Source organism: Porites lutea, chromosome 10 (genome assembly GCF_958299795.1).
Source record: "Porites lutea chromosome 10, jaPorLute2.1, whole genome shotgun sequence".
NCBI classification, from domain to species: domain Eukaryota; kingdom Metazoa; phylum Cnidaria; class Anthozoa; order Scleractinia; family Poritidae; genus Porites; species Porites lutea.
The window spans coordinates 20,000,412-20,020,346 of NC_133210.1; the positions used below are offsets into that span (position 1 = coordinate 20,000,412).

A 19,935-nucleotide genomic window follows, 5' to 3' on the forward strand; every position below is an offset into this window, starting at 1 on the left:
CAGTCTTAAAGACTTTCAAAGATAACGAGTCTTGCAAATTGTCCAGTGTCTTCTAGAATCACTTGGATTTCTGCCAATCAGACAGCTGATCTCGACGGTAGCGTGACACTGGGATGTACAGCGATTGGGCGGCCAACACCCCGAGTTATGTGGAAGAAAGAAGGGAGAATTCTCTTAGAGAATCAAGCTACTGCCAACATAACTCTTAACACTGCAAAAGAACACCATGGTATCTTCGAGTGTTGTGCAGTTAACATTGTCGGAAACGACACGAAAACTACGGCTGTTGATGTCCGAGGTTGGGATAACAAACAGTTTGTTTGATTATATCATTCATTTCTCTACAAAAAGTGCCCGTAATCAAAAATTAAATTGAACATAGATCTCATCTATTTTGGTCGTAAAATACTGGACCAAAGACACAAAATACTTTGCAAACGTACAGGTTTCTTTGAAATTTTTTGACAACATTGTTGGAAACGACTCGAAATCTACGGCTGTTGATATCCAAGGTTGGGATAACAAACAGTTTGTTTGATTATATCATTCATTTTTTCTACAGAGAATACCCGTAATCAGGAATTAAATTCATCTATTTTTGCGCAAAACACTGGACTAAAGACACATAATGCCTTGCAAACCTATAGGTTTCTTTGAATGGTCCGGTGGAGAAATAATGGCAGAAATCTTACCAGTACGTAGAATCACAAGACATCTCTTCATAAATGAATTTAGGAAGGAATTTCATTCTTTTAATTTGCACCATTGAAAAGGATTTATGCATTCGTCATTCAAACTTTGGGTCGATTCAATTAGGATTTACCTTAGGAGCTCGAAAGAGCTCAATTCAAAGCATACATACCCTTCTGTGGCTCGATCAGAAAGTGATGATTTGTAGGAAAATGCAATAAGAGGAAGTTTTCTTTTTTCTTTTCTTTTTCGTGCGTATAGGAAGCCCAAGGAAAACCGTCATTAGGACAAACCTGCCTTATAATGTGGCTGTCAAAGAACAGGTTGTTATGCTTTATTGCTCATCTGATGGTTTCCCAGAGCCGGTTTGTCAGTTTTACAAGGATGAGCAGTTAGTGAGCGTAAATGGGAGTGGTTACATTGTTCAGAACTTCACAGCGGCAGATGAAGGTGAATACACGTGCAAGTGCTCTAATGTAGCTGGTGAAGACATGGCTAATATCACTCTTGTTTTATATGGTAAGTAAATACTAACAAAGAGGATACCCTAAATTTTGGGAGATTGAAAGACGTCCGTCTCATTAGACCTATGAATAAAAAAATCAATTCAAGTCTTCGATAAAGATGGGGTGTAAATCAGGATGTTGAGTTTAAGTTATCTGCCCAGTTTTACATGCCACAGAAAATTTCCTGGCTTGCAAGTCAAAGGGGAACTTGCCGTTTTGCTCAAAGTAGGAACTTTTAAATCGATGATGAGGCCGACAGATTATTTATAGCCATGAGACTTGTTTAAAAGTTGCAAGTTTTACTCTTGTTTTTAGAAGACTTGAAAGAAAGATTGACATGTTTAGTGGCAACAGTATCAGCACTGTAGTGCCAACATAGACTGCGAGCAGTGTCTTATTTTTCTTTTGTGTCACAGTACATCACGAACACGCGCGAGGGGCGAGCGACGGAGCCGCGAGGAACGCGGGCAGAGGCCCGATCTCCTGTCTCCGCTCCAATCTCTCCTTCTTATACCATTAATTTGCTCAATTTTACGTTTTTGCTCGCCAGTCGTGGCTCTGAGGAAAGAAGGACGACCGCTTGCGGTCTATTAGAAACATCTCATGAGCTCTTTGTTGTATTTTTACTTTCAAATAGAGTCGCCACGTATCCACTCCATTGTTCCCGTTCATCAGTTTGTCAACGAGACAAGTAACTTCACGATTTTCTGCAATGCCACGGGTTACCCACTCCCAAAAATAATATGGAGAAGAGCAGGCAACAGCAGCGTGATACTTTCTTCAGAAAAGACATTGACAGTACAAAATGTTGGCAAATCGGAGATTGGAACTTATGATTGTACAATAGTGAGCGTGAGTGGAGAGAATGTTACTGCTGAAGCTTCAGTTGAGCTGGATTTTTGTAAGTCTTTCCCTGAGAGGTGTTTTTCTTTCACGAAATGGAGGGTTCGGAGAACATAACTTCCCTGCACTTCCACCAGTCCTTCCCTCTTTAAATAATGAGCGGTTCATTGGTAGTTCTTTTCTAAAAATAATGTTCAGAAACGCTTTTGTAATGATTCCTTAAGGGGAGTCGTTCAGCCTTTATGTGTTCAACCGATACATCATTAGGTAGCCTGTTTCAAGCTCCGAGATAGTCGAGTCCGCGAAATTGAGAAAGCGCGATGGGGAACTGGAAAATAAAAGGAGAGGAAACTGGACAGAGGAAGGGCGGCACCGCCCCCTTTTCCCAGATCACGCACTCATATTTTCGCGTGTCTTTTAACTTACGCGTCATCCCTACTATCTGAGAGCCTGGAACAGGCTAGTCAATAGGCCATTTGTACGATGGCGTCATTTTGCTACTACGACCAGACTCCTTTTCGCTTTTCCTTTCATATTTAAATTTGGTAATCCCAGTGAGGTTGGAAAAACAAAAGCTTTTATTTACACAAGAAAGCAAAACCCTGAAGGATTCTGGTCGTAGTAGTGAAATGACGTCATCATACTAATGGCCTATTACTAAGCGATGCTTTCCAGTTGCTGAGTATTTTATGTTGGTTTATAACAAACCTACGAATAGCGCGCACTGCGATTGGTTAGCTCGGAGGTGACAAAATACTACTATAATTTTAGGATAGTCATTTTACTGGTTTGTAATATTAATAATAATATTTATTGATTTGTTTTGCGCAAATATCATTTTTTTAAAAATTTCATCTACGCATTACATAAATTTCTCAATTTCCTACTTACAAATCCTATATTAATCTAAAATAAAATACACTCCTAGTAGACATCCCAATTCTTAAAACTCTAAAAACAATGACGAATCATTCCTTAAGATCCTATTTAGAAATCCTATTTGATAATTTAGAAAAATAATGATAAATTAGCTAGGAAACGCCTTCTGAAACATATTAGCAGACTGTTTCAGCACTTTGGTAAGTAATTGTTAAATATTTCTACTTCTAGTCTCACCAGTTTTTGATAAAATCCCTCGCAACATCACTGTCCTGGAAGAAGAAAGACGCAATGTAACACTTAGCTGTAATGCTACAGGCAGGCCAACGCCAAGATTGTCTTGGTTAAGAGTAAGAGACGGCATCACATTAGCCTCTGGAAATAACCTACTTATTACTAACGCTGACAGATCATTTCGCGGGGAATACAGATGTGTTGCAGACAATGGTGTTGGCAATCCAGTCTCTGTGCCAGCGTATCTTGATGTACATTGTAAGTGGACTTCAAAAACGTAATAATGTTCAGTAGATGTATAATCCAACGCACTTCACTAATTTAATCCCATGTAAGGACCTTTATATTGCAATGCTGAGCGAGAAGGGGGAGGGAGGAATACAGGCCAGATTAAGTGCTCTAGCTGTTTTTAAACTGAAAAATCAGGGAAGGGCTTTGTATTCATTCTTAAGGAAATACGAGGTTGAGTGACTGAGACAATGGGATACTGAGGGTATTTTTTCACTATACCAGATAGCTTTTGCGCCGTTACGAAAACTATGCTGGATATGACATAAAAAGGGTGATTTCGGCGCAATTTCCCTAACGGAGCGAAGCTGCGCTGCGCCGATTCTAAAGTGGAGAGTCACATATTGGGTAGGTGTTCACACTTTACCGGATAGCTTTTCGTGTCGGCACGAATAGCCTGATTAGGATAAACATTTTATGTAAAGGATACTAATAACCATCAAGTTTTATGTCAGATTTTATCGGTCATCCTAATTTGCTTCTAAATCAGTAAATCCTAAATTTAAGGGACAAAAACCCTGCGACCTTTCCAAACTTTTTCTAAAAAAAAAAAACGAAGTTTTTCAACCTAGAAAACACCAAACTAATCCATTTCTGTGATACGACTGCCACCGCGCCGAGAATGAGTTGGCAGTTGAGTCACAAACAATTCTTTCCAGTCACTGAACCGTTTGCAATTCCGCAGAATCAAATAAAATGCAAGCTATACCGCTTCACAGTTAGATTAAGCGACACTCTCTTGGGGCAATATTTTCCCTCCTGTATAATTATTAACAGTGGAAGTTTTTTTCATTTGTATTGCCGTATTGCGAAGGCAGGAAGACGCTTCGGGAAATTGCATAAACAGTCCTATATACAAGGTCCTTGTAGATACAACTTCTAGTTTGAGCTTTCTTCGACTACTTAAAAGCATCGAAATAAGTTGCGACCTTCTGAGAATGAGTGATTATTTTCCTTAGATACAGCGTCTTCCACAAGCCTGACCACCGATAAACTGAATGCAGTAGTTATAGGGAATGGTCGTATTATACTGACGTGCCTAACAGATGCCAACCCACCTCCCAGTCAATACCTTTTTTATCATAATGGAGTTTACTTTAAGACAAGTCTGACGGGGAAACACGTGATCCCGAAGGCTAAGTATTCTGACGCCGGAACCTATCTTTGTGCGCCACTTAATAGTCTGGGATTTGGAACGAACCGCTCGGTCAATGTTTCTGTCTATGGTAATTATTCAATGTATCTTTGTTTATTTTTCTTCTGGCAAACTTGACTAGCTTATGTAGCTGGCGGTATTGTTGCAGCTTGTCACGAGGAAGGAACCGTGTGCTACGCAGGCTATACTCCCTGATCAAAACGAGTAAGGAACTGTAGCAATTTCACGCTTACGTAAATGGAGAATATCTTCCAAAGAATGTATAAAAGTTGAGCCGTGATATCAAGCTGTCCACCATCAGTCAGATAAATAAAATGCACGTTAACACTCCTCAAGTTATATGTGTTACAAACAAATCGTTACCGCCGACACCATAAGCTAACCTTAGAGTGCATTATCACTATATCTCTTAAACTTACATAAAAAAGTTAAAAATTTCTTTTAGACAGCGAATATACCGTTTTACAGTTATGAGCTTAGTACCCTAGCCTCTGAGTGAATGTGAGGCTGAGGTTGACCTTGTTCTGATACAAACCTCTTCTTATGAAAATAATGCGAAAAATAATATTATAACATAGCGCGCGTGCTTGCCCTATATAAGTCCTATTGAGCCGCTATGAACAAAATCTTTATTTACGCACGCCCGTGCGTAAATAAGATGACGTAAGCATTTTTTTTTTACCTGGCTGCAGAGTTGTCGTCTTTTAAGCTGCAGTGCAGTTTTCCTTCTCTTTAAAATATGGAAGAAACCAGCGAAGAACTGCCCAATTTTTCTATCGGCATTGACCTTTTAGGTCCTGATCCAACATGCAGCAAAAATAGAGGCGAATTAAAAAAACTCGCATGTTGCGCGTTTCGCAAATTTGTCGGAAGACCAGCTGCAGCAAATTTTGACCGAAAGACATTCACTGGGAACAGAATAGACACCAACTGGTCATGAACAACATTAAGAGGTTAAATTTCCGTTTTTATTGTTGTTTTTAAATTTGTTATCCACTTTTGTTATCTCCGGACAATCCGACTGAAGCAGGAAGATTTCTCTCGCAATAACAACACAAATTACACAAGAAGACAAAAATTTATTACTCACAAAAACAACTGCTGCTAGGTCTTCTCAACAAGCCGTAATGACCAGCCAATATTTGTAAATGAATATGAGTTTAAAGAAGGATAACAGTCGTCTTCGCTAAAAACATGTTTTCTGGATTTCGCCGAGCAAAACGTAAACATCTCTTCAGCAAATCCGTACCATACTCCACGACTTCTTACGAACATGTTAGTATTTTAACTTTAGGTGAGCTTTAAGACTCTTTTACCTTTGTTTCTGCTTAGTTTCCATTGATCGTTAACGAATAAAGAAGCAAATTTTCTTTCTCAGTTTTACAGAAAAGCTACAGAAAAAATATTTTCATTCAAACTAGATGATTGTGGTGTGTTCGTAATCAGCCAATAGAAGCGTTTGTTATTGTGTAGCGCGTTACGAGAATTTTGTAGTTAATCAAAAAGCAAGCATTTTTGTCAGCTATGTTATAAAAGAATTTGCTCATGCTTTTAGCTGTGCGTATATCGAGTTATGGATGCACTTGGGAAGTTTGGAGAGCACTCAAGAAGCTAGAGTTGCACTCGGCTATCGCCTCGTGCAACTCTTACGCATCTTTCGTGCTCTCCAAACTTCCCGCGTGCATCCATAACTCGATATACGCACGCTAAGCATGAACAAATTCTTAAGTTAACGTTGTATCAAAACAAGGTCAACTCCAGCCTCGTTTCCACCTGTAACTGTAAAGTGGACTATTTAATCATGGGTAAAACAACCTACTTTAAATAGATTACTTTTCCAATACAATGATTTTTAAACCTCTGATCCATTTCTAGGTGCTTTGTCGATCATTCACTTCCCGCAAAACAAAACTGTGACCGAGAACGGAAGCGTAACATTTTTCTGTAATGCGACTTCTTATCCTCCACATGCAAGTCTTTCACCGCACATCACGTGGAATAAGCTGGGAGATAAGAATAAAGTGTTTCCACCGGGAGAGCAGCTTGTTTTACAGAATGTTGATCGGCACGATGGAGGAACGTATGTTTGCAAGGCGGAAAATGGACTGGGATTTCCCGACACGGCTTATACTTTTCTGAGTGTGCTACGTAAGTACATTCATGCTATCAATTAACAAAAAGAAGCAAAAGGAAATAAGTCTTACTGTATCAAAAAAGAAACATAGGGGTGTGTGGAATGAGTTAGGTAAAAGAAAGGTCATACAAATGTTTAGACTCACTTTCACCTCCTTGTTTTCATAACAAAGTCAGTTAACAGTGTCAGAGGATTTTTCGGGAGAAAGCTTGTTTGCCATATCCTTGAGAATTCAAGAATGGCAAATGCAGCGACGTCTTCATTATCGTTCTCGATATTTGTGGAGTAAACACATCCGACAGTTGATAGGACGGTATAGAGGGCGTCTGTGGCGGCGCAGGTGCTGCTTTCGTTTAATAATTATAATAGTTGTGAAGTATCTAATACATTGAACACCATTGTCCATCCTCTTCAGATAAACCTTACGACACTAAACTGGAGGCTTCAGTTCCAGACAACATTGGGGTAATCAACTCGTCCATCGGGTTAACTTGCACCGCGCATGCCAACCCACCTGTTACCGCGTACAACATTTATCACAGTGGCATCCTGGTTTCTAATTCATCCAGTGGAACTTATAACGTAACGCGTGCTCTTGTAGAGCATAGTGGATTCTACATGTGTATGCCTTACAATGATCTTGGTCGCGGAGACAAAGCTTCTCTAAACGTTAGTTTTGTGGGTAAGCTATAAAGTCAGAAATACGCCACTTGCACTAAGAGGAAACGTGACCACTGCTTCCTTTAAACAATGAGTTGGAATCTTGCTGATGCCAAAAATTGACAGAGCCAACTAATCTTACGCCTGAAATTTGAGAGGAAACGAATTTAAGGGAGATATTTTATGGCACTTTGGTTTTTCAACAAAGTAGTATGATTTGTACTGGCCGCCATGTTCGAGTGCATTCTCTTGCCCTCCAACAAGGCGGCCAAAACTACTTTTTGCTTCTGACAGTTACGCTCAGATGTGCGGTAAACGTTACCACATCATCTTTTCAACATTTGCCTTGAAGTTTAAGTGCAAAATTTGTGTTCAGAAAGAGGTAATTCGTAAATTTAAAAATCACATTTTGGTCACGTGACCAGCTACAAACTTACTCATTTTAAGAAAATGGTGCGGGTTTGAAAAACCAAATCACTAAATACACCAAATCCACGTAATACACATATGGGCCAATAATTACCAAGCTTGGACCATATATATCCCATACCATTTGATTTCATAAGGGTTTATATTTTAAAACAGAATGTTACCTAGCCTACAATCCGCCTTTGAGAGAATAACGGCAGTCCGCCCCGCTACATCAAAAAATAAATTTTGAAAATATAAAAGTGCCAGTTACGAGTATTTGGTCACAAGTCCGTTATTTTTCTTTTACAGGTCCCTGTGGTGTTAAGCGGGTTCACGTTTCTTGGTCGCCGCAGATCGTAGGAGGAGTGGCCGCTAAGCCAGGAGAGTGGCCATGGCAGGCTCAGTTAAAATACTCTGACGATGGTGGAAACTCTCATCACATCTGTGGTGCATCCATTCTGGATCATTACTGGATTGTTACCGCAGCGCATTGCGTTGTGGGTAAAAATACAACTAGTTTTAATGTCACTGTTGGTAGGTACTCTGAACAGAGAGATATCAATAGAATACATTCGATTAGCCTGCTTGGCAAGCGTCGAAAAGGCCCAGGCGAACTCCCATATGAAAAGGGCGGGGATGCTCGTCGTCTCGATTAGGGGTGTAAATCTCAGATTTTGGTCTCGCTTAGGGTGTTCTGGTCAAAACGCCACTATATTTAGCCCTAAAGGTCTCTTCTAGGGTTGCACTCGAAAAAATATTGAAAAATTATACATCTTCAATTCGTTTTATTTACTCGATTCATGTAATCAAAGTTTAAAATGGTCGCTTTTAGGGGTCAAAAAAAGGTTGGACCACGCCCAGATTGGTCTCCTTTAGGGGTTTAATTCAAAGTTTCCGACGAGCATCCCCGCCCCTTTCATGTGGGAGTCCACCCAGGGCGAAAAGGGTGGGGCAGACTAATATGCCATCTATTTGTGGCCTTCCTTTCAAAACAATGTCTGATGTGAGCCACACATACCCAAAAGACCTATTTTCAAATGAAGGGTAGTGTAGCAGAAAAAAAGCCCAGCAGTAGTCGAAACTGACTTTATATCTTACAAGGGTAATTTACCGCTGAGCAACTTTCAAGTTTGGGGAAACAAGAGCAACATATGTAATGGAAAATATTTTTCATCGTAAATAATGTGTAGTGTGCGTTTTTCCGTTAGCTTCATCTGCTGTCGACTCTTGCTTATAGAAAAGTTTTTGTAAGGAAAAAGAAAAGAACGGGTTTCCACCGTAGTCGAGGTTTCTCCTTCAGTTCTGATAACTATTTAATAATCATAAATTGTGGCATTTTGAAATTTCTTTCCATTAATCCTCAGGAGAACTTGTCAGAGGAGTTTTCGAAGGAACTGAACAAAACCTCGCCGTAGAAAAGATAATCACTCACGAAAACTTTAATCATCATACTCTTGAAAACGACATCGCTGTCATGAGCCTCAAGCAGGCAATTCTCTTCAACACACATGCGTCACCAATTTGCCTACCCAAGATGGACTTCCCTATTGGCACCACTTGTTACGTCACAGGCTGGGGTCGGTTGGGACCTTTTGGATCTCCTTCAGTTGTTCTTCAAGAGACCACTGTTCCTCTTTTAAATCACACATTGTGCAAGCAGTATTATAGCAAGAATAACATAAACGTCGTGACATCAGACATGCGCTGCGCAGGGACACTTACACAAAGTCAAGGCACATGTAAAGCGGACAGTGGTGGACCGCTGACATGTGAACGAGGCGGCCGTTGGTATTTGCTTGGTGTCACAAGTTGGACTAATGGTGGCTGCATGGATCAAGGAGATCCGGGAGTATTTTCCGATGTTTTGTTCTTCAGGAACTGGATTGAAAGCAATATAAGGTCAAACACGAGAACAAGCGCGTAGATTTATTGGGAAGTTTTGAATAAATGGCAGGTGATCAGAATCGAGATCACGCACCAAGGACAGCTTTAAAATTTACTCTCAAGTCACCAAGAACAGAGAGAAATATCTCGATGAAGAAGTGCACCCCCGTCGCTAGCTGCTTTAAAAAGAGGAAGATAAAAGAGGATTTACACGACTGAAGGAATATAAGGTGCTGGCCAACATGTCTTCATAGGTCCGGTCTTATGTTGGACAGTTGGCCGGTTGGCAGTATTCAGTACACGAGGAAGGTTTGCACCCTCATCCGTACACTCTCAATGTTGGCCTTAAATAGCATCAAGGTATTCCCAATGGCGAAGTTGGGGGAAGAGGGGATGATACTACAAGAACGAGCATTCGCGTAAGTGGACTGCTCTACTTACTGCCTCCTTGACAAACCCTGTTTGAACTCACCGCTCTCAAAAATCTTCCCGAGGGCCTTCGTTAGTAAGATTTCTGAAAGACGTGCAGTCACTGCGTCGACTGTGAAACTATAACAGCACCTACACGGGAAGTTAAGCAAGAGATAAACTACTATTTTTTTACATATAGAAATAGTACTTGTAGCGTTTGCAAAATCAATTAAAATTGATTATATTTTGATTTTATATTGAGACGGAGAAAATACTATTATTTTTTTAGAAAAAAAATATGTACCAACTGACAAGAACGATATTCTGCTAACACACATTTCAGTTGTCGATTGTATTTATTACAAACTAATGATGTATAGATACAACAAAGTGTTCATAGCTATTTTGGGGCAGTTTCTCTATTCATGGTTAAATATTCTTGGCCTGTTGATCAGGGCAAAATCCTTTCCATTTGCCGTTTTATGGGGACTCGGTGTCCAGTGACTGTCAAACCTTTGGTTTTAGTATGTCATGAATTTCTGTTCGAGTTCTACTTTGTGACATGTAATCTCACGTGGTTTCTTTTTTCTTTTTACGGCGTTTTCTGTGTATGGTGGGCATTCATGGGCACATATTAGATTTTGTACTCTTCTTTTTCAATGACCTTAAATGAATTCTGGTGCGATTCCTTGACAAATTTGTGGACATATATTGTCTCGTTTATGTTACAGTATTATATTTTAGACATGGAAGAAGGACTGACTTTCTCCAGCACTTTAAAGTGGTTGTAAGAGGTTCACTTACTTAATGCGAAGGTTTTTAAACATAAAATATGGAACAACTGAGTCAACATTGAATGATATAATCTCAACCCTGCAGTGTTATTGACTTTGTCAAGTTTTGTTTTGTTTTACCGCTGAGTTCATTAAATTTACCTCCCGGTGCAACAGGATAAACCTAAGGACTCTTTCTGATTCTTACACAGAGTTCTCTTTTATGTTGTTGAAAATTGTTAAAGCGTGGAAGAAGGATCAAAGTAACTGTGGGAACGCTTGGACGCGTTGGTCGAAAATAGAGAAGTTGGATAGTACAAGAAAATACTTTAAGCTGAAATTATATACCCAAGAAAAATTTCGGCTTATGCCTTCGAAAGAGAGAAACACTAAAACACGCTTCGCGTATCCACGAGTTAAGAACTTTTAATTAAGGTATTTGCGTTCATGACATATCCTTTTAAATTTCATGTTACTGAAAACGTGCTGTGTTTTGAAACATTGAGCGTTGTCTCGTGTTCATGGTATTTCTCGAATAGTGGGTAAGCTGGATGAATTTCTCACCAATCTGGATTAATTTCTTTGCTATTCACTTGTGTAAACATTCAATGAAAAAGTCAAACCTACATAAATTCAAAACAACTTGTATTACTAACAAAATTTCATTTTCATTTTCATTTTGTAGTCGAGGTGAGAATAACGCGTTGACGCTTTATTCACCATCCAGCTTGCTACTTGTGCGCTCTTTTACCGCCTTCTCTCTTGATGCATGTTTGTCACACAAGAATCGGTCCACCTATAAATCACTTCGCTTCTCTGAAAAGGCAGACATTCGAGTGTGAAATAAAGTAGTCATTTGTTTTAGAGGTAAAAGTTCAATGAAACAAGTGGAGTTAAATGAGCCTTTTTAAAAAATATTTAATTTATTTGCACTTTTTAATTATTCACTTTCTTATTAATTTTATGTTGTTATTTTTTAACCCTCGCCTTTTTCAGGTACGCCCGCTCGTGCGCACCGCGCGTAGGGGTGTTAAAATATGAAATTGCACATCTGGGGCTACTTTCAAAAGACTGCGTACTTTGCTGTTTAAACACGTATTTCTTTAAGTCATACTGTATAGATCTTTTTCAATATAAAACGGTGTCGGAAGAAAGCAAAAAAAGAAACATTAACCAAAGACTGCAAGGTTATACGGGTATCATCAAACGGATTAGCGAAAGATAAATTTTCTTTCTTAGGAAAACGTTACTGACCTTTTGGTTGAACGTTTGTTAAGAAAATTACATGATTCGGAAAATCTATTTCCAAACCTTTTCGCAACAATTTTTTCAAAAACGGTGTTGCCAATGCGAACGAAAAATAGCGTCTATGATAACGATAGCCTGGAGAGTCTTTGGACCGGAGTATTCTTGAGCGTGATTCACGCATGTTGTTAGGTAACCGTCGCACAACTAAATGAATAGTGGAAAAATCCTGTTGCAATTTGTTTGATGTTACACCACAATTTGAATTCATTAATTATTCATGCAGGCAAAAGCCAATAGATGACGACCATTTGGGTCTTGTGGATGAATCTTGATACCTAGTAAAATACCAGATAAAACACCACCAGGTTTTCATCCGAGATGAAGCATGTTTTTCATCTGAGAGCAAACACTTGCATTTTAATGAGACCTTTTACTGATAAAGACAACTCATGGAAACAATGCAGTACCAGAGTTATTGCTTCATTGGAGAAGACATGTCAAAGAGTTGGGATTCGTGCTTCATCAGGTTCCAAACGCTTGCTGATGAAGCAAGAAGCCCGAGTTTTTGACATATTACGTTAAACACTCTTTGCTTCTTCTCTTGTTTTTGAACTTTGAGTTGTTTTATTTTGAGAGTTGTAATTCGTGATTTATTGACTTTTTTCTGTTGGTACCGAGGCACAGATTGCGAACAAAAGAAACAATACAACCAAACAATAAACCCTTTACATTATCGTGTTGATGTTAACTACGAGTCTATTTGGTACCCAGAAAGACTGAAAAGTCTTCCCCAATGATGTTGGTATGTTGAGATGCTACTCGTAAAAACAAACAGGACGTTTCGTCACAAGGTCTGCTCAAATCATTTTGCATAAGGATATAGAAACCCCCAATGTCGCACACCTGCTTTGTATATGAAAGGTAATGACTCTGAAGGTAAATTTCAAAGACCTGCTCCTTTGCCTGCGTGCAGACGTCTCCTATTTCCTTACGTCTCCTATTTCCTTTGTTGCACGCGGAAAAGGGACGTCTGCGTAACGCCGTCGCTAATCGTGTTCCAGCGTCCTGCTGGGTTCCCAAGATCTTGGGAACACGCTGTGATAGGCTGACACACAGTGCGCATTGTTTGACTTAACGCTGATTGGTTGTTATCGAATGTGGTCTGATAATGTATGCGGTGATTTAAGTGATTTATGTAAGCGGGGTTTTCTAACCAAAACAAATCAAAACATGTGCGATTGTGTGCTGTGTTTTTCGTCGATCGAAAAGCAGAGCTATCGAAATCTTGGCGAGGACGCGGAAAATTTAACGTGTACGAGGAAATTATTTCTTTACAATTTACTGTGCACGACACATCACATCATATTTGTAAACAGTGTCTGAGAAAACTACAAAAGCGGCGTGAACTTCGCACCAGGCAGGCATTTCGGAGAAAGCCAGCCAAAGAAACTAAAATCTTTATTCAGCCGTAACAAACAGAGGTCAAGAAAATTTAAACCCTTTACAACTGCATCTGAAATCAAATTCTATCGGGAACACCCACAGAAGCATAAACTACAGGAAATGATTACTCAGTATGCATGTAACAAACCTGCTTCATGACCTCTAAATGGAAGACTTAGCGCGGCAAAAATGAGATTTACTCAGTCAAAGGTTAGAATGCTACATGCACTGTGTAGTGCTAGAAATCTTCGCGCGCGAGAGAAAAGAAGAACAACCTCTGTTCAAGCCGACTCTCAAGGTCACGTTTCGCCCGTATCACGAGCTTATGATGTTTTGTTTGGCCTGTCAACTCTTATTTCTAACCGGATATTATTTCACAATTTATGCGAAATAGAATACCCTGCCAGCGGGACACTGGAACACGATTAGCGACGGCGTTACGCAGACGTCCCTTTTCCGCGTGCAACAAAGTGCAACAAAGGAAATAGGAGACGTCTGCACGCAGGCAACCTGCTCCTAAGATCAGAAGCATGGAGGTAACATACAAAAAGACCAGAAAAAGGACGCAAAGTGAAATGGTCAGGTGAATGATGACGTTCCATTTAAGAAATAGAGGATATTACATGGCCTTGCGGAGACACGAAATTTCTCTTCGAAATATTTCACGAGTGCACACGCGCCTCAGTGAATGTTATTTTCGCATGTGAAGGTATCATGTTTTTGCGCGAAAGCTCACTTGGTAGTTTACTGGTGTTTATATAATAAAGTTGCTCTTGATGATGGTGTAATATTGGTGAAAACATTGACCTTGCTAAGCTCTATTTCACCAATGGAGGTCCAGATAAATGTCCTAGTGTTTATAAAAGAGAAGTAGCTACACAGACAAAAGCGAAGAGGAAAAAAAGAGGGCATATTTCATCAATTAAGCAACATGTCCTAAACAGTGTCATCAATATACACGTTATACTAGACCTAAACGTGATTCAGTATCTTAATTTTTAGAACCGCAAAGGCCACTAAGATTCATTACTGGAGGGGTAGTGAGAATACCAAAACATAACGAAAAAAATAAAAATAAAAAGACTGCTACATGTCTCAACGATGAAGGTGTTTTGACACGGAAAAGGGAGCAACTTTTGATGCTTCGTTCCTTTCCTTTTGATGCTATCCTTGATTTGAGAATGTGAGAATTATTATGAGTAAAGAAATCAAGTGAAACCAACCATTGCCCCACAACAAGAGCGAAATTTATTCTGATGCAAACAACACGTGTTGATACAAATCACGTGATCTAATCGCACAGTAGAACCAATCATAACTAGAATAACAATTGACTGTCTGGAACTGTTTATTCAAAAACCAGAAATCTCTTCAAACCAAACGATTACTTTGTGTAGTTACAAGCACTGGATTAGGAACGCTGCTAAGTTGTTAGTTTGAATAACACCAACTGATGTTATTTCATTTATTCCTCCTCTAGTGACCTCTGCTCTTCACAAAATTACGGCGAAAATGGGTTATCTAAAGTCTACGCAACACTATTCTAACGAAGAAACAACTCTACGCCATACATTTCTTTGTATCGACTTGCAGTGTTTGCTCCTCCTGGCGACCCCAGAATCCTTTTCTCGGATAAGTCTCCGATTACTGGAAAATCATTTATTCTTAACATCATGCTTAACCTCATCCAATCAATTGCTAAATATGAGATATCAACTATATTTTGATTTGTTTTTAGTTTTAAGTGACCTCGTCACTAGGGCTGGGTCGAAGTTGGAATTTAAGACTTTTTGGCTTGCGTAGCGCTGGGCAGTTCTTAATCTGTCAAACATTTGTATTACGATTCTTTGGCTCGGAAGGAAAATTTGACGTTAAATCCCGTGGTTACTCCAAATACAGAGAGGCTCCGGTTTAAGGTCCAACGCCCCTACCTTTTGCATAAAATGTTTGAGAGAAAAGGTACCCCTTTCGTATACATTCTACAGACAAATGGTACCCCTTTCACATACCTGGTTTCGATCTTTGCATTCCTTTTAACTGCTGTAATTGCATCGTCTGGAGTGGTGACTGTCCCATATGTCCACTCATTCACGGAGAAAATATAACGTACTTTCACAAAACACAGGGTAGCCACAGTGGTTAAACCTCAAACCACCCTCAGACAGGTTTTCGTTCACCCGAACGACAAAGTTGAGAAGCAAAAAAAGGCTGGAGTGGTGTACAAAATTCCACGCAACCATTTCGAAAAGGTATACATTGGTGAAACAGGGACACAGCTGGGAAACACAGAAAGCGGAAAAGATCTCTGACAGAAATTTCACGAGATCCAACTGCAGTGCTTCTACCAATGAGCACCATAAATCAGCCTTAACAGACGATGTCTGTCAGAACAATCATATTATGAATTGGGAAGCAAGTGAAATAGTTGAGCAGGAAAGCGACAAGCTTATAAGATCGATCAAGGAAAGCATATTATGTGGTAGATCGAACACTCCTACTATGAACAGGGACGAGGGAGCCTGTCAGCTTTCTCCCATATGGACGCAAGTGATCTCCACCCCCAACCAGGGGAGGGGGCGTCTACAGAGTGACTTGGCGCGTTAATCGCAATAATTAACACTTTCAGAATCCTATTTAAGGCTTCTGACACCTTTGACGATTTCCAAGTTTTGACAAAGATGGCTGACAGTTATCGAGACTGTCAGCCTCATTAAGACTTTAAGTCTTTGGCTATGTTTTGAGAACATTTAAAGAGATATGCGCTGTCTTCTAAATATGAATAAATCAAAAAACCGTTTTCACGGGCATAAAATGCATTTATTAGCCCTTTTGTCCATTTTACGACCGAAATGACAGATTTCCCTTCCCTTTTAGATAGTCGCTAACTAGTGAAATCTACGTGAAGCCTAAATAAAAGCACCCCATTCAGGCGGACCTTTCCCGTATAGGCCATTTTAGGGAGTACCCCCGGGCATTAAATAAATTATCTTATCTTAACTTATCTCTCATCCGGGACATGGAATTTAATCAAGAGCATGACGTCCAACGTTATTATGACTACAGCCCTGCGTTAATGCGCGAACCGTTGGGTTTATAGTATCAGTCACGTCGGGAATCGATCGCATTCCGCGCAGTGGTCTTCCAAGGTCACTTCACCAAATTGAACACGCACTAAGAAAATAATTTGCTGTGAATATGAAGACAACCCTGGCCTTTCTCATCGCATGCTTGTGTGCAGTTGCTAGGTCCCAGACTGGAGGAAACAAAGCTTCAGTGGGAAGTGACACCTTCTCTGATGGCAAAGTCGTTGTGCAACAACTTTGTAATTCGGGTGCTCCTACAAATGAAAGCAGCGCCCTCAAGAAAGAAATTAAGCAACTAAAAGAGGAATTACTTCAACGACTAGACGAGAAGTTCAGCAAAGGTAAAGAGAGCAATGAAAATTCTGACCATGATTTCTTTCACACTAGCTCACACTGTATTGTGCGCAACCTAACTTCAACTTACTGCAGGTTCCGACTGGACATAGAATGCTTCAACATTTGCAGTACAACAGTCCTGATAGCGATTCGTATCGGAACTGATTATTGCTCTGGGAGGGCCAGCCATTTTATTCTTCTATTACTGTTGCTTAGCCAACCCTATCGTGTAAAAAAATGCACCTTGGCCAACTCTTTCAGCTTGTCTCACTTATTATTCTCATTTTTCATTTGCTCCTCATTTTTTGAACCAACTAAGACAACGCAACTAAGGAGAATAAAACCCCTTGCCCCCTGAATAAATTCTCAATCCATTGTGTAATCTGAAATTAGAGCCTGGGTATTAAAAACTTGAGTGCTGTGAAAATCCTGTCGCGTTTATTTTTTACGCAAACCATTCACCCTGGGTGGTAAATTGAATATGGCAGCTTTGAGAGAAGGCTTCCTGCACCATTGTAATTATTTTCTAACTAATGTAATTGCGTAAAAAGTTTAACTTACGATTGGAAAGCTGGGAAAAAACAGATTTCTCAAATTGAAATTATTTACTTAGCTGTTTAACAGTAGAATTAAAAGAGTAGTAACAACAAAATGATTTTCACGTCACTTGAAACACTATGTGCCTTGACGGATGTTGAAGGTTGATGTCACTGGAAAGCTTAATGTTCCAGGACGAAATTATGAATTAGTTGACAAAAAGTCAAGACTGAAAAATCATGTCGCATTTTAATTTGTCTTGCTCGGTTTCGATTGATTTCTGATTATGTTGCTGAAGTAGCCAGGATGATGGATCGTTTAAAATCACCGAGTGGAACTTTTCATGTGCAGAAAAGTTACTTAATCATAAAAAAATTAAAGACAAACAGCGTTGATAAACATTGTGAGTTTTCGCATTTTCATAAACTTGACATTTCGTATGCTATTCAACATATATTTTCAAAAATGATCTAAACTGACTGTTAAAGAAAGTGACGAGACTATATATTCAAAAATTACAAGGGGTCTGGAAACGAGATTAAGAATGTAAAAATTCTTAATAGTAATAAATACAAAAGGCAACAGCTAATAAAGCATCATCTTTTCACTGCTGATGTTGACTCGTTCAAGAACCGAACAACTGATAAAACTGGACCGACATATCGACCGATATCAGTATCGAGCGACGCCCCCTGTAAGACAAATTATTTTTCATTCAGGATATTTTTTCATCTCTGATTGGCTTGAATAAAACATCATTTGATAAGACCGACGTAATGGGGAGCAGCTCGTTTCGATCGAAGTCTTTTCAGTTTGCTGACAATGGCTTTTAAATTTGTCAAAAATGCCGTACCAAATAACCACGAGTAACCTGGCGAGTACAATCGATAAATAGGAAAACCAGTCTGTAAAATCGACAACTATAGATAATTCATAGCTAATATTGATATCGATATCGATATATCTATCAATCAATAAAAATCAATGGCCACACCGATTCTATCGATTTCACTGGCTTCGAGGACAGCTGGTTTTCCTAACGCCCTACTTCCAATAAAATACATTGGAAACTGCGCGTCTTCAGATGAGCGTCACGGTGTTTGAAGAAGACGCGTTAAGCTAGGGATCGGCAATATCTTGGAAGCTGCAAGGGTTTTGCTCACAAACTGTACCACACTGAGAACTATGTTGAGCACTGGGCTATCCTGAAGACTTGAAATGTTGTACTAACATGTTATCAAAACATTCATAGAATAGTAGTGATATTTTGTAAGTGAAGCCTTTCTTTTCTAATGTTTCCCTACACTAAAACATGTTGAAAAACTTAGCCCCTATAAAATCGATAATTTTGATAAAAACCAATTAAGGTAAATGAAAAATTTATAGTTATTGATTGGTCATAACTCTTCCACTATCGATTTTCGATTCAATTAATCAACTTTATCAATTGTTATCAAATGTTATCAATTGTCGGATTTTTGCGGATTGCATACATAGGCCTATAAAACTCAGTTCCATGAATTGTATATATTTTTCTTTAGACCCTTGGATTAAAGTAAATACTGCGCCAGTGTGTTTTGGTGCGAGAGATGACCAGTTTGGTAAGTTCTTTGTCCCATCCAGTGGCAAACTAGCCTCAGTGAAATTGGTGCACGTCTATGGTTATGTGACGTGTGATACGAACAAAGCTTACCATTGGTCTTATTGCGGATGCGGGAAGCACTCCAGTTTGACGAATCATGTAGACGCTACAGTAACAACCTCGGACGGTCAAGTTCTTTTGCCTTCAAGCCAGTTCATCACTGACGTGACACACAAGTGGTCGTTGATTCCTGGTTACAACTCGCTTTCTCCAGAGCTGGTGCTGTCTGCTTTCTCCAACCCTCCAAACGTGACTGGAGGACAGGAGCTACGTCTGTGGTATGGAGAAGATCTAGCAAATAGCAGTGAGGCGGACAATGGAGGAAAGTCGTGCTGCGATATTTATGCTCGTTTCATATGAATATCAGTTATTAAAAGTTATTTTTTCCGCTTTTTTGTAGAAACGTTTATGTGATAATTTCATTTAAGTTTTTGATTCATGAGTATAAAGTTTAGTTAAGAAATTTCCCCATTTGCTTCGGTTTGCAGTAAAAAAAATGTTAAAAGCAGTTAATAAATTAAACTAAACTCGTATTATCTTTCAGTGCTTGTTATATTTTCTCGTACGTCAAATATGCGTAAGCCTGAAACTTAACCAATGAGCACATCAGTTTTAGCAAAGCAAAGATTTGCGATACTGAGATCGAAAGAAAAACTGCGAATGATACTTTTGATGGTTCAAGCCGGCCTTCTTAAAGATTCTTGAGTGGCGAGCGAAGGTCCTCGTAATTTAAATTAATTAACAGTTTATGAATGAGGCTGAGTATCTTATGAAAAA

General features: G+C 39.4%; 1 protein-coding gene across 3 annotated transcripts in view; it reads left to right on the plus strand.

Annotated features, from left to right (window-relative positions):
• LOC140950273 (uncharacterized) overlaps positions 1-11,049 on the plus strand; it is a 28,000-nt gene extending 16,951 nt beyond the window's left edge. For all 3 annotated transcript variants that reach the window (XM_073399488.1, XM_073399487.1, XM_073399490.1), the window contains 9 exons: positions 47-298; positions 952-1,209; positions 1,834-2,097; positions 3,150-3,410; positions 4,400-4,666; positions 6,472-6,744; positions 7,146-7,412; positions 8,111-8,335; positions 9,166-11,049. In XM_073399488.1, the coding sequence (XP_073255589.1) occupies positions 47-298; positions 952-1,209; positions 1,834-2,097; positions 3,150-3,410; positions 4,400-4,666; positions 6,472-6,744; positions 7,146-7,412; positions 8,111-8,335; positions 9,166-9,725 (2,627 nt within the window). In that variant the 3' untranslated portion in view covers positions 9,726-11,049. The remainder of the gene's footprint in view (positions 1-46; positions 299-951; positions 1,210-1,833; positions 2,098-3,149; positions 3,411-4,399; positions 4,667-6,471; positions 6,745-7,145; positions 7,413-8,110; positions 8,336-9,165) is intronic.
• Positions 11,050-19,935: the final 8,886 nt, after the last annotated feature.